At 41.9% G+C, this 14,986-nt stretch overlaps 1 protein-coding gene across 1 annotated transcript in view; it reads left to right on the forward strand.

Moving 5' to 3' along the window:
- Positions 1-14,986, forward strand: part of LOC123758359 (Down syndrome cell adhesion molecule 4) — a 228,503-nt gene that overhangs the window by 164,552 nt on the left and 48,965 nt on the right. The window contains exons 39-40 of the mRNA XM_069323052.1: positions 2,277-2,444; positions 13,436-13,614. Coding sequence (XP_069179153.1) covers positions 2,277-2,444; positions 13,436-13,614 — 347 coding nt within the window. The remainder of the gene's footprint in view (positions 1-2,276; positions 2,445-13,435; positions 13,615-14,986) is intronic.

Genomic DNA, 14,986 nt, shown 5'->3' on the forward strand with positions numbered 1-14,986 from the left:
ATTCAGATGTTTATTCAGGTAAGGTATATACATACAAGTGATGTTACATTAATGGATTGATATATAGATAGAGCTAGTACATACAATGCCTAAAGCCACTATTACGCAATGCGTTTCGGGCAAGTAAAGCTCTCCAAATGTACTCACTAGAAAGAATACAAGAGAGAGATATCAAATAATAGACATGTGGAAGATACTGGAGGGCCAAGTACCAAATCTACACAGTAAAATAACAACATACTAGAGTGAACGATATGGAAGAAAATGCAGAATAGAACCAGTGAGGAGCAGGGGTGCCATAGGTACAATCAGAGAACACTTATAAACATCAGAGGTCCACGGTTGTTCAACATCCTCCCAGCGAGCATAAGAAATATTGCCAGAACAACCATGGAAAACTAAAATCAGACACTGGGATGCGACACTGGATCTTTAATTGAAAGTAGTCATGCAAAACTATATAGAATGTGTATAGATGACGTAGCGAGTCAGCATAGCAGCTGCTTGTATGGCTGTGAAGTCTGACCTCGGCTAGCTAAAGTGCAGCATGTGAATACATTGTGCACCCCAAGTAAGTCAATATCACACCCAATCCAAGGCAGGAAAATCTGAGGAAACATAACTCCCACTGGGTGAGGACCACCACAAGCGAGGAGGATCCCCTAAAGGAGTGGCTCCTGAACACTCCAAGGAAGAGAACCCTGAAGCACAAGAGCAGCACTAGGGAGCACACAGGAAAGACAACCCTAAGCACATGCAGCTCCAAGCACTCTTTAAATTCAGGCTAATACTAAATGTCACAATGTATAGGAAACTCCCACAAAGGCAAAACTACCACTTAGCTGAAACATCAATACTGGAGCCGAAGCAGCAGAGATGCAACCCAACACAATTACACCTATCAGCACAAGACTGGAGGAGGAGCTGGCAGACTGTGAGCTGCCTCCCCTTTCCCTGAAATGAGTGAGGAAGGTGAGACTAATGAACTAACCCTAGTTTCAAGAGATTTTTATAGTTTTTATTGTTGGGGGAATTCTTTCAGCAGTTCTCAAGGCTGTGGTCTCGTTTGAAGTCAGCAGTGGTCTGTTTTGTTTTGCTAGCTTTCTAGGTATCTTCCCGGTAGTGGCATAAATAGATGTCACCACTCCCTACACCTCTGTGAGGGTGGGGTGGGCGAGCTCTGTTCAGGGATTGGTTCCCAGAATGCCTGTAGAACTCCACAGCTGATGTGATCTAGTAGTTGGTACACTATCAGTGATAGTAGCTTCAGGTAGCCACAAGGGGCTCTACCAAGAAAACAGTGTCTTGCCAGATATAAGTTGTCTGATTTATACTCTGATTTCGCTGCACTACCAGATAATTGGTTCATTAAAAGAATTTATTTTGATAAGGCAGATGATCCATTTGTGAGACCAATATGGCAAAATTCTGCAATATGGGGGAGAAAGGATTTCCTGAAACACCATGTGCTTAATATACAAATTTATTCACTAAATTAGAACACAAAACAAAAATGTATTTATGGAAAGGGGGATAACTGTCTACTTTAAGAGGTGTCCTAGGCAAATCTACATACATTATCATCTCTTGCCAACGATAGCCAGGTGACATAACGCAACCAAACCTTACCATTTAATATGAGCACCAAGCAATAGCGGCTGCCTAAACAGCACTGCCATATACCAAGAGACAACTTGGAGCTCAAAGTGATGCTCCAGAAATTATTTGCATGCCCATAAAAATTGACATGTGTTTAAAATCAGGGGTCCTTGCTAGAAATGGCCGCACCAGATCTTGGACAACAAACACCACCTCAACTCACCTGGGACGGTCTCGCTTCATGCAGGTCTGCATTCACTCCCCGACTGTCCAATTGGTTGGGTACCATTCCATTTCTTGTAACCCACACTGGCTACAACAATGGATGAATGTCAGCTCATTTTCAAGTTGTTCCAATTTTTTTTTCTTTAAAGTTATCTCCTTATTTCTTCTTTAGTTTAGAATTGCCTTTCTTCATTTATCACTTATATTTTCATAATTTTTTCCACTCACAGAATGTACTTGGGACTATTTATATAAGCATTGGGTAACTGTTTACCTGTTTTTAGAGGGGTAAACAATTCACACCTCTTAAATGATATCTGCTGTCTTGGTGAGAGTTTCAAGTCCATGTTACAGCATGACAACTGTTTAAACAAATTACAAAGTCCCTTTCTCCATCCTCACTGTATTCAGATTAGAGGTAGTATTTTGAACTTTCACTCATCTTTCTACAGAGATGCGTGAGCGAGGAGGCTCAGGAGGGATGGCAGAGTCTCCCTCCACAGCACAAATACAGAACCAGCAGAACCAGCACCAGCAATATTCCGCACTCCCCGTTACCACACCATCTACCCAAGATACTGCCACCAATAAGGAATCATCTGGTAATGGAACAGTTGATGGTAAACTTTATATCATTGTTATGTTGATATTGTTGTTGTTCTGTACTCTTTAAGAGCTAGTATTCCTTATTTTGAAATAATGGTTCTGTGATTCACTATTAATTTAAATTAACATGTGTAAATTCCAGTTTTCTGTGTTAATTAACATTGCAAAAACTAAATGCTTAATTTTATTACAATGTTAAATTCATTATTGATTAATTTTTTTCAGTGCTGCTATTGAAGCTCAAAGAAGTAATTTAATAATAATAAGTGAATCTGATAAGTGACATACATTACAATGTAAAGTATATAGTAGCCTATACAGTACGTGAATAATCAAAGCCATGAAGGTTATTATAAATACGGTATACACTCTGCTCCTTGCCAGCCATGTTGATGGTGGGGAAGGCTCATAACGGACCTCCCCATCATGCATACACAGGTGTACTCATTGATTTCTCTTTATAGTTTACGTTTAGTTTATTATTGTTCATTATGAATTAACATGTTTGTTCTACTCACTTATTACAATTTAGTTTATTATTGTTCAGTTTGTTCTTATTTACTTTATATGTATTAGTTTAATCAAATTATTCCTAATTCCACATTTCGCTCAACCTCGAAAATCAAGCGCGTGCAAAACGCAGCTTTTTCTGGGGAGAGCAAACCAGCTGCTGCTCTGTGGGTGGAAGGGGGAAGGCTTCAATCATTAGGCTTCCAGCCTAATGATACGTAAGGGCTGGACCTCCTCACTCTAGCATCTTCCTCCACATAAAGCATGTGATGTGGGGTATCCCCACCAGCTGGGCTGATAGTGCAACCCTCCCACCCCACCTTTGTGCACCCACACTTCACTCTTACATTGGTTCCTAGCTTATCACAGTTACTGCTTAGTTACATTCTCCCCAACCTTGTGTTTTAGGCCCTTACCATGTGAACCTTCCTCATCTTAAGGTTAACATTTATTACCCATTTACTTTAATTTACCCAGTTACTTTGTCTTTTTAGTTTTTAGTTTATTAATGTGCACTTACTTTATAATTACTTTTCTGTTTAGTTTATTAAAAATTAATTTCCATATTCTGTGTTTTGTTCGACCTTAGAAATACTCTATTAAAGTGTGAAATTTCTTTAGTAGAATGTTTGTTAAATGTGAATCTTAGGCTACAAGTGCATTGTTTGTGTGTGTGTGTGTGTGTGTGTGTGTGTGTGTGTGTGTGTGTGTGTGTGTGTGTGTGTGTGTGTGTGTGTGTGTGTGTGTGTGTGTGTGTGTGTAGTTCCCATGCTAATCTCCAATCTAAATTTTTAATGATCAGCTGGAAAAGTACAGCCATTTGTCTCCAAGAACGAACAAGTTACATTCTGAGAATGTGTTTGTAAAACATTTGTTCAGAATACAAAATGAGATTTTCCATAGGTACAATACTATAAATGGGGGATGTCTTTCCACATCACCAAAAAATCATCACAAAATTCATAATTTTAGAATTTATATTATACAAAATACAATCTATTATTTACCTTGAATGATGAAGTTATCCTACTTGTCAAACTTGACTGATTTTTGAGGAGTGAAGAGATCTAGCTGCTGGGTTGGCGATGCGTCAAGGGTTTTAATGCATCAGCAGCAGAGGGTGGCTGGTCATTTTCAGTCTCACTGGCTACATTTGATGTGGGAGATGATGGGTTGGTGGCAAACACCTGTGGCTCATCATCAGTGTCACTAACTGCTGTAGAAGTTGATGGTTTTGGGTCAAACTTCCCAAAAATAATTTCCAAATGGTTTTAAAAAAACAAACTTTTTCCTGAAGATTGCCGAGGAAATTGATGGGCTGGAGGCTTTCAGGAAATATATTCTCATAGTACTTTGTAAAACAATCTTCTTTTCAATGTAAATTTACTTATAGGGTGCAAGGCAATTGCACCTCAATCCATTATGTCAACGACGATTCTGGTCCTCAGTCCATTATGTCAACAATGATTCTGGTCCTCAGTCCATTATGTCAACAATGATTCTGGTCCTCAGTCCATTATGTCAACAATGATTCTGGTCCTCAGTCCATTATGTCAACAATGATTCTGGTCCTCAGTCCATTATGTCAACAATGATTCTGGTCCTCGGTCCATTATGTCAACAATGATTCTGGTCCTCAGTCCATTATGTCAACAATGATTCTGGTCCTCAGTCCATTATGTCAACAATGATTCTGGTCCTCAGTTTATTATGTCAACGACAATTCTGGTCCTCAATCCATTATGTCAACAATGATTCTGGTCCTCAATCCACTGTCAACGATGATTCTGGTCCTCAATCCACTGTCAACGATGATTCTGGTCCTCAATCCATCATGTCAACGACGGTTCTGCTGCTCAATCCATTATGTTAACAACTTTTCCATCTCGTGAATTAAATATGATCTTTTCCTTATTGTTTTATATTTCAGTAGTGTGAAACCTCTGCACATGTTGTAAAATCCATGCTTTGGCTTTTAAGATGGTTGCCAAATGAGTGGTTCACACTGTAAATGTTTGCAATACTTTATTTCAAGAGTGCTTAATAATGTCTAACTTCGTCTTTAAAGTAATGAATGGGTTGTCTTTTCCTTAACACTGGTGCATTATCAACATTCTTCCTCTTCCTATCAGCCATTGATAGTGGTATTTTCCTCAATATAGTCCATAGAAAGCATATCACTGGCTAGTCTGGGCATGAGAAAACTTTTGTATCTGTGGAGAACCACGCTGCCTCAGCCAAGTCGCATCTTACACACAACGGTATACCAACGTATTTTAAATCATACCTAACCTGACCCAACCAAGTTTAACCTAACTCAACAGAGCCTAACACAGCATAATCTAAGCTATATCCATCATAAACAAACTACTGTATATATACTGTTTTGACAATTGGAAAATAAGCTGCCAAAACGTCTTGCGTACGGTTTGACCTTCCATGCCGAACCATCTTGAGGTTATTTTGAGATAATTTCGGGGCTTTAGTGTCCCCGCAGCCCGGTCCTCGACCAGGCCTCCACCCCCAGGAAGCAGCCCGTGACAGCTGACTAACACCCAGGTACCTATTTTACTGCTAGGTAACAGGGGCATAGGGTGAAAGAAACTCTGCCCATTGTTTTTCGCCGGCGCCTGGGATCGAAACCGGGACCACAGGATCACAAGTCCAGTGTGCTGTCCGCTCGGCCAACTGGCTCCCTAAACGGTCATGTGGACGTTTTTTGTACAAAACAGTACTCCACTATGACTACCATGTGGACATTTTAGCATGCTGCTTGTAAAATTGGGGATGCTTGCTAATTGATTTAATGAATGAAGGGGAGAATTAAGAGCATGTTTAGATGAATGTTCGTATAATGGGTGTTCATATCATGGGGACCTCTTGCACTATACTGTAAGCTCACTTATCCAAATTATATGGGAAGGACCCCCTGCAAGATAAGCCAGACATTTGGATAAGCAGAATTCTTACAGGGAAAGTCTAAAAATTACCATATTCGTAATTTGTTGTACCACAACCACCATAATTCATATTTCCATCCATACACACACACTATAAATAAAAAACAGATGTACCTGTACTGAAATTGTTAGTACTGTATGAGCTCGGTTATCGAAAGCCCAGTGAACCGAATACCTGTATGTATTTGGGTTATCCAGCCAAAATCGAGTTCAGATAATTTTCTTTTAAAATTCGCCATATTCGAACGGAAATTTAAATAACTGAAGATTAGGTTATGTAAATTTTCAAGAACTACACATTTCAAGATGTACTGTATCACATAAGATACACAAGAACACAGATTACAACACAGTAAGCTGAATTGTTACTTTTAAATTATATTTTTCCTTTATAAACCCATGCAGGCTACATGAATTTTATTAATAAAAATAGAGGAAATACAATATATGTATTAATGAGTTATAAATGTAAAATACACAACTGTATTAATTGGGACATTAGGCATAGAGGCAACTTAATGTGAAGGTCATTGACTCAAATCACTCGACATCCCAAACTACCTTATCTTGGTGTTTTCGGGGATTGGCAACCCTGTGGCCCGGTCCTCGACCAGGTCTCATGGTTGCTGGACTGGTCAACCAGGCTGTTGGATGCGGCTGCTCATAGCCTGATTTATGGGGACTACCATAAGTCTACCATACGTCACTGACTACCACCACAATGATGCTGCAAGTACTGCTACAACACCACACCACTAACACAATAATGGAATTTTGACACAGCAACCCAACACCACACCATTGATAAAGCATGTTTGACACCAGCAACCCAACACCACACCATGGCACTGACACAACAATGCACCTTTGACACCAAAAACCCAACACATCATTTGACAACACTATTTTGACACTAGCAACCTGACATTACTAACAACAACACACTTTTGACACCAGCAACGCCACACTACTATATGAACGATCTACCAGAAGTAATACAGTTATATGAATGTTTGCTGATGATACTAAGTTACTAAAGAAGACCTAGATTGTTATGTCCTTCAAAATGATCTAGACAAAATAAGGTATGGAGCACTGTGGTAAAAGGAATTCAGTATGAATAAATGTCATGTAATAGACTCTGGAATAGAAAAATAGGCCACACACAACTTACAGATTATGTGGAAAGGAATGAAAGAACTCTAACAAAGAAAGAAATCTAGGAGTGGTTCTGGATAGTAGACTGTCACCAGAGCAGCACATAAGGAATATTGTGGGAGGAGCATATGCTACGCTTTTCCAACTTCAGAATCGCTTTTAAATACTGTATACATGGATGGTAACATACTATAGAAAATGTTCATATACTTTTGTGAGACCCAAACTGGTATATACAGCAGTTGTATGGTGCCCATATCTCAAGAAGTATATCAATAAGCTGGAAAAAGTGCAAAGTCATGCAACAAAATGGCTTCCAGAACTGAAAGACAAGAGCTATGAGGAGAGGCTAAAGGTGTTACTTCTAGACAAAGCTAGAAGAAAGAGAAGCAATATGATCACCACATACAAAATAGTAAAGTGAATTGACAAAATTTATAAAGAATTCTTGAAACCTGGAACTTCAAAAACAAGAGGTCAGAGATTTCAGCTATGGAAATAAAGCTGCCAAAAAATATTTCAAAGTTCACTTTTGCAGACAGTTGGAATAATCGAGAATATGGTGGATGTCAAAACCCTCAGTAGTTTCAAAGCATTATATGACAAAGAGTATTGGAAAGACGGGACACCACGAGCATAGCTCTCATCCTGTAACTACACATCAGTCTCCGTGGTGTAGTGGCAAGACACTTGCCTGGCGTTCCGCGAGCGCTATGTCATGGGTTCGTATCCTGGCCGGGGAGGATTTACTGGGCGCAATTCCTTAACTGTAGCCTCTGTTTAACGCACCAGTAAAATGTGTACTTGGTTGTAACAACGGTTCTTCGCGGCAGGGGATCGTATTCCAGGGACCATAGGATTAAGGACTTGCCTGAAACGCTATGCGTACTAGTGGCTGTACAAGAATGTAACAACTCTTGTATATATCTCAAAAAAAAAAAAAAAAAAAAAAAAAAATAAAATAGATAATTACTTAGGTAATTACTACTGACAACAATACACTTTTGATACCAGTATCCGAACACTATAATACACCTTTGACACAAAGTATCTTCTGAGACCACCAACTCCTCTTGCCCACACTCCTCTCCAAACAGTGGTAAGTTGAAATACCTGTCTACCTACCTCATGATTCTGATTCAACAAATCAACAATCTTAAATTCTGTTGGTCTGAAAATTCTGGGGATCAATGTCTCTGACCAGGTCTCCTGGTTGCTTGTCTAATCCACCAGACTGTTTGATGAAGCTGCTTGCAGCCTGATACATGAGTCACAGCCTGGTTGATCAGGCATCCTTTGAAGGTGCTTGTCGAGTTCTCTTTTGAACACTTGCCAGAGGTTAACCAGTTATGTCCCGTATGTGTAAGGGAAGAGTGATGAAAAGTCTTGGACCTTAGATGTTGATTGAATTCTTTCTCAGCATCCCTATTTAAATAAAACAGGTACTGTGCAAGAAATAAATGAAAAGGCTTTATCCTGAAGTAATTTTTTGGTTCTTTTAAGATGCTGGTTTGTACTTTTATATTATGAAGAAGTTTTAAAGGTGAGAAGTTGAAATTCCAGGTTCACCTGAAACAGATGGAAAAGGTTTAATGACTGAACCTGAAATAGAGTGATCATTTCCTCTTTGAATCAGAGTATCTCAGGATAATATTCTCCACTTTAGAAATTTATGCCTTTGAGACTTGAATAGCGATCATTTTTCTCTGTTGACACTCCAGAAATATGTCTTTATATGCAAGCGCACCAATGCTTGTGGAGCAGACAACTGGAGCCTCCTACCTACAACTTTGACCCTTCTGCTTCCATGGTGAACCTTAAATGATCTTAACCACCCAGTAGTGCATGAACATGATATAGTTATATAAATTTTCCCAGAGGAAACCTTACTTTTGTCCATAAGAAGCTATTTTGGAACTTTTTTTTTTTTTTTAATTTGATCTCACTTTGTTATTAACATTTTACCTTAGGATAGCTAATTACATTCCTCTTTGCCAAGCATTGATGATTCTAGTTTTGATTGTGGAATATTAGAATTATCCCTATTTTCATTGTAATATCAAAGTCGTAGTTGATATGTATTCAGCACAGATGAGTGCCTGAGGGACACCAACCACTTTCAAAACTTTCTAATTAATTTGTATTTCTTCGCAAACAGTAGCACGTGTTTCCTCTTCTTTGCTGTGTTGGTAAAAAGCCTTTCTGAGATATTCCTGGTGTTTGGAAAGAACATTGCAGAATGATGTTGACGAGATTGTGTGATATATGTAAGGCATGGATGAAAGTTAGGGAACTGTGATCAAGTCACTGTAAACAATACCACCTCACGTACACCTCTACGTGGCCAATCCAGTAGCTATGGGCCTACAGCATCCACATGGCCAAAGACCAGGCAGAAAACCAAGGGGGGTGTATTCATCATTCCAAGTAAATGACTTGGTAAACTATAGCCCCATATATGAGGGATAAATGAATGTAACATCGGCAAAATCAGTAACATTGCCTGTAATTCCATCATATACTGGGGGAAAAATACATAGTAGTAATAATGGGACACACATTAATACCTTGCCTATAAAGAAATAGTAATATTGTACACTGAAGGGGATAAATATATGGTACTGTACATTAGCAAATGAGTCAGCTAGTTTTGCCCATTTGTTTAGAAGGGAGAGTGTTGTACAGTCTTGGGCCCTTAGTATTCATAAAATGGTCTCTTAATGTAACTTTTGCACCTCTGCTTTTCAATGGAGCTATTTTACACTTCCTGCCATGCCTTCTTGTCTCATGTGGAGTTATTTCGTTATGCAGATTTGGAACGAGTCCCTGTAATCTTTTCTGTGTAAATTATTGTACATCTCTCTAGCTTGTACTTAATGAATATAGATATAAAAATTTTAAGCAGTTCCAGTAATTTTGATGTTTTACCGAGTGGATTTGAACAGTAATAAAATTTCTGCATTTCTCCCTCAATGTGTGATGTGTTACACACTCCTGAGCTTCAGATCAACTTCATGTCTCGTTGCCAAGTTCATTGACCAGATACATCTGCACAGTCTTCCTTCACTCCTTGTTTACTATTTTCCTCTCACTACCTCAACTCCTTTATTTACATTATTCAAATTAGAGGGCAGATTGTACTACTGTACTTTTTTCTGGGGAAGCCCCTAAGGCTCCCCGGAGCTATCCCATGGCTGATATGGATACCCTAACTACTGTATTTTGCATAAGTCGATGTGGGGTGGACTTCTACGCCTACAGTAGATAAAAGGAAGGAGGTGTAAGTGGAGATGTGTCTGTCCAGTCTGGCCTCTCTCTGCTGACTGGACACCACGTAGGTCCCTTCATACTATACTCACTTGATGCTTTTCACAAAATTAGGAGAGAAAATTTTACCATTTCAGTCGCTTGCAACACATCGCTTTATCATATTCCATAGTCAAAATGAAGAGTGCATAATAAATGGGTGTGTCAATGATGAGGGGGATGTATTAGGGGGGTTAGGAAGTCAGCTAGCCTATATTTTTTTTTTTGTCTGGCGTGTTGAATGAAACTCCTCCAAGTCTGGCCTTCTCCTTCCTGCTGCCTCAATACACCCTGTGGATGGTGTCAGTGGTGGGGGATGGTGTCAGTGGTGGGGGGATGGTGTCAGTGGTGGGGGGATGGTGTCAGTGGTGGGGGGATGGTGTCAGTGGTGGGGGGATGGCCTTACCTTTAAAGAACACAATAAAGTAGCCATTACAACTGCAAGAAAAATGACAGGTTGGATAACAAGAACTTTTCACACTAGAGATGCTATACCAATGATGATACTTTTCAAAATGCTTTTGCGCTCTAGAGTGGATTACTGCTGCACAATGACAGCCCCTTTCAAAGCTGGAGAAATTGCTGACCTGGAGAGTGTGCAGAGATCTGCACACTCTCGTCTCTTCGGTGGTGGTATGCTTCGTCTCGGTGGCGGTATGGGGTTTTCTGGCGGTCATTCTTTTTCTTTTTCTCTTCGTTGGTGTACTGCGCTCTTTGTTGTCGTGGTCTTGTCCTTCTCTCATGGTGGTTCAAGGTCGTTTTTCTGGCTGCATACCGTCGCCCTGTCTCGTGCGGTGCTGGCGGAGCCGCTTCGGATTGCTCCGGTCTTGTTGTTCCCTCTGCTGCATTCACAGGTTGTCTCGAGCATTGTTTGCCTCCGGCCTGCTCCTGCTCCACCAGAGCTGTCCTGCTCCACCAGAGCTGTCCTGCTCTGGGGCATGGTGCTCTTTTTCTCTCTTCCCTTTGGTTTGTTGTGGCCCCTTTGGTTCCAGTGGAGTCCCTGGGGTTGTTGTTGCTTGGTTGGTTGGCCGGGATGCTTCTTCTTGTGTCCGGTTGCAGCTCTCAGCTGTTCTTTGCGCACCCCGGCCTATGTGGCCAGGCTGCGCTTTGAGTTGATCCAGTTTCCCTTCCCTGTTCTCGGATTCGGGTCTCTCCGGTCGTCCGCCAGGTTCTTCTGTCTAGCCAGCCTGCAGTTTTTCCCCGTTCCTTTGACGTTTGTAGGTTTGCTGCACTTGCTGCCGTCTTTGGTGGCATGTCTTGGGCTGACATTCGGGCACAGGGTGCTTTTGGCAGTCACGCCGGGTCCTGGCTGTGCGCTCCCTTATGTCTGTTCCTGGGCCTAATTGGGCCTCTGTCGTCTTGGGTCGGCTGTTGCTGCCTGTTGTTTCGACTTCGTGTTGTGGTGTGAGCACCAACCACCTCCCGGATGCGTCCCTCTGTTTTCGTCTTTGGTGAAATAGCTCCGAGGAGCCGTAGGGGCTCCCCCCAGAAAACCAACGTTGAATGTAATGAAACGCCATTTTTTGGGCGAGTCCCGGAGGCTCCCCGGCAACCCTCCCTCCGGTCGGCGATCTTTCGCGTTTTTTTATATCCAGTCTCGGAATTGGGGTGAGGATCGCCACCGCGAGGGTCTGGGCTACCTCCTTTCCCATCCCGGGGAGGGGGGAGCTGCGCAGACATGTGGCGCGGCTCGTGTTACATCATACTTGTGTGCTCATTTTTCTTTTGGAGAGTTCTGTCCACTCGTATGACGATTTTCGTTGTTAACCAGAACAGGGGTTTGTTTTGTGGTGCTTACCTCTCTGGGTGCCTGTCCCAGTCGATGGCAGATATAGAATGCTCCAAATCACATGTGCATTTCTATGGGCCATTGCTCCTCGTGCCTCTGTGAGGGGGGGGGGGGGCAACGTACTGCCTCATGGTCCCCGGTAGGCCTAGAACTCCACCCACATCGACTGATGCAAAATAGTTAGGATATCCATATCAGCCATGGATAGCTCCAGGGAGCCTCCGGGACTTACCCAGAAAATGGCGTTTCATTACATTCAACGCTGTTTGTTTTTTTTGTACTCCTGGGTCCTTCTGGTGAATATAACTATTTTGTCTGGCATCCTATTTTCTTCTGAGAACTTTTTGTTTCTCACTTTTTTCACTCTTACATTTCCATAATTTCAAGACTGTATCACTTTCTTGGCAATATGTTGTCATCTTATCACCAATTTAATTTGGTTTGCTATATGTGTGTTTGTTGGTACACACTGTACATCAGGGATGTCAAACTGAGGGTCCCCTTAGGGACCCTCAGTTTGACATCCCTGGGTCACATTTGGGTCACATTTATGTGACCCAAATGATCATATGAAATGATCATATGGTATGTGACACCATATGGGTCACATGTATGTTACCCTGAGAGTGACTCACGACAACTAATTGAAGTCATTTAATAAAAATTATCACAGAATATTTTTTCTATTTTATTATATGATATTCCAAATTTCAGTTTCCTTTTTTTTTTTACGGGCTACAGGGGTGCTTTCAAAAGACCGCATGTGGTCCGCATGTTTGACACGACTGCCGTACATGACAACTCACAAAGAGTGCTAGTGTTGCTGTAGAGGATTTCCTAGTGTCTGATGGTGCTGGGTCCTTGTGATGGAAGGTAGTTTAAATACCTAATTGTGTGTGTGTGAAGTGAAGATATACTCACTAAAATATATCATGTTTTAATATCTTTGTCCTTTTCCTATACAGTTTTCCCTGTCATGAAAATTGACATTACCTATACAGGTCATGCTTTTTCTGCAGGCCTGATCATCATGGGTAAAGATAAAGATGATTGCTGTATTTTAACTAATACTGTACATTAATTCTCTCTGGAATTTTCTCATTGATATAACACGATAATGTGATTTCTCTGTGTATTAATTCTCTTATTATCAACAATTTACCAGTTATTACCTACAGCATGGTGTGGTTGTGCAGAAATGTATAGTGCTCTGTAAATGTTGCTTATTGAACTAATGACTTTTTAACAACAATTAACTGCTCCTGGTATCATTGGTTAACAGATTACATTGAGGACATCTGCCCATATGCAACCTTCCAGCTGCCAGCAGTGCCAAAGAGTCACTATGGGGAGAGTACAGACTCAGGCATTGTCTACTCTGGACCATATCACTCTGTCCAAGGTGCTTTTGTGTATCATGATCCCAAGAGGACCACATTAGAGACTTTTCCATTAAGACATGTGAGTTTTTAACATGCATTTGATACTGCATGTGAAAAAGGTAATAACAGTAGATTTATGTAACTTTTTTTGGGGGGAGTTCCGTTGGCTCCTCGGAGCTACCCAGGCTGATATGTAAGTATTAGCTTTCTGGTATCAAAGTGCATGGAGTTCTTGCCTACTGGGGACCACGAGCCAGAACCTGACCCCATCAGAGAGGCACGAGGAGCAATGGCCTATAGAAACTCCTGTGTGGTTGGGAGCATTCTATGTCTGCCATCGACCGGGTCTGGCACCCAGAAAGATAGGTGCCCCAAAACAAACCCCTATTCTGGTGAAAATATTGCTACTGGAAGCCGAACGAGTGGACAGAACTCCACAACGAAAATTAGCAAACGAACATGACGTCATTACGTTGCTGCGCAGCTGTCTGCTCAACCCCTTCCCCTCCCCGGGAGGGGGAAGGGGAGCCCTAGACTCTCGTGTTGGCAATCCCACCAACAGTTCTTGGCTGATGTGATACTGGCAAGTCAGGTGCCTTTGGCTCCAGTTTTGCTTCGTTACTGTGCCTTGTGGCATAGTCTGTCTCTACAGGTGATGCGTGAGCCAAGAGTAATATTCTACGGTACTTGGGCTGCATGCGCCTAGGGTTTCCTTCCCCTAGGTGCCCAGTAAGTACTGCCCTTGGGGCTTGGAGCCATCTTCCACAAGTCACCTTGGGAGTCTACCTCCACTGTGTCTTTTACTACTTGGTACTTGGCCGCCCTTGGAGCCAGCGGGGGCTTGTTGCCCTTGTTTGCCTCTGGGTAGGAGGTAGCTTTCATCACTGGTAGGGGTGCTCGGTACTGCACAGCTAGTTATCACCTATTTTAAAACCTGGCTCTGTTCCTCCTGGGAACGTTGTCCCCTTCCTGAGTTTTCCTTTTGTTTTTGTTTTTCTGCCTGGTGGGGGGGGGGGGAGTCTGCCTTTGGTCTGATGCTCCCTCTTTATATTTAGGGTCCTCTTATATATATAAGTGTGTTTTTGGTGGTATCCCCCCTGCTTGACCCCCCCGTGAGTGACACGTCCCGGGGGTTCAGCGTTAGAAGTTTACTTGGTAGTTTTGGGCGCCAGTTTGCAGTACCCTGCCTGGGCTTCCCTTAGCGTGTTACCAAGGCTAAGGGCCCTGGGAAACCTCGCGGGGGCTCTGTGGTTCGATGGATGTGACCCTTGAGTCCCCCCCTCGCTTCATGCCAAGTTGATGGTTGCTCTGTTCCTTTGTCTCAGGGTGACATTCACCGGTTGTGCCTCCTCCATGCTGCCTGTAGGGTCAGCTATTCTTTTGACCCAGAGTCAGCCGATGTTTGTTGTTGGTAAGTGCTCCAGTTCACCCTCGCTACTGATCATGATCTG

This window comes from Procambarus clarkii, chromosome 11 (assembly GCF_040958095.1).
Source record: "Procambarus clarkii isolate CNS0578487 chromosome 11, FALCON_Pclarkii_2.0, whole genome shotgun sequence".
Taxonomy (NCBI): Eukaryota; Metazoa; Arthropoda; class Malacostraca; order Decapoda; family Cambaridae; genus Procambarus; species Procambarus clarkii.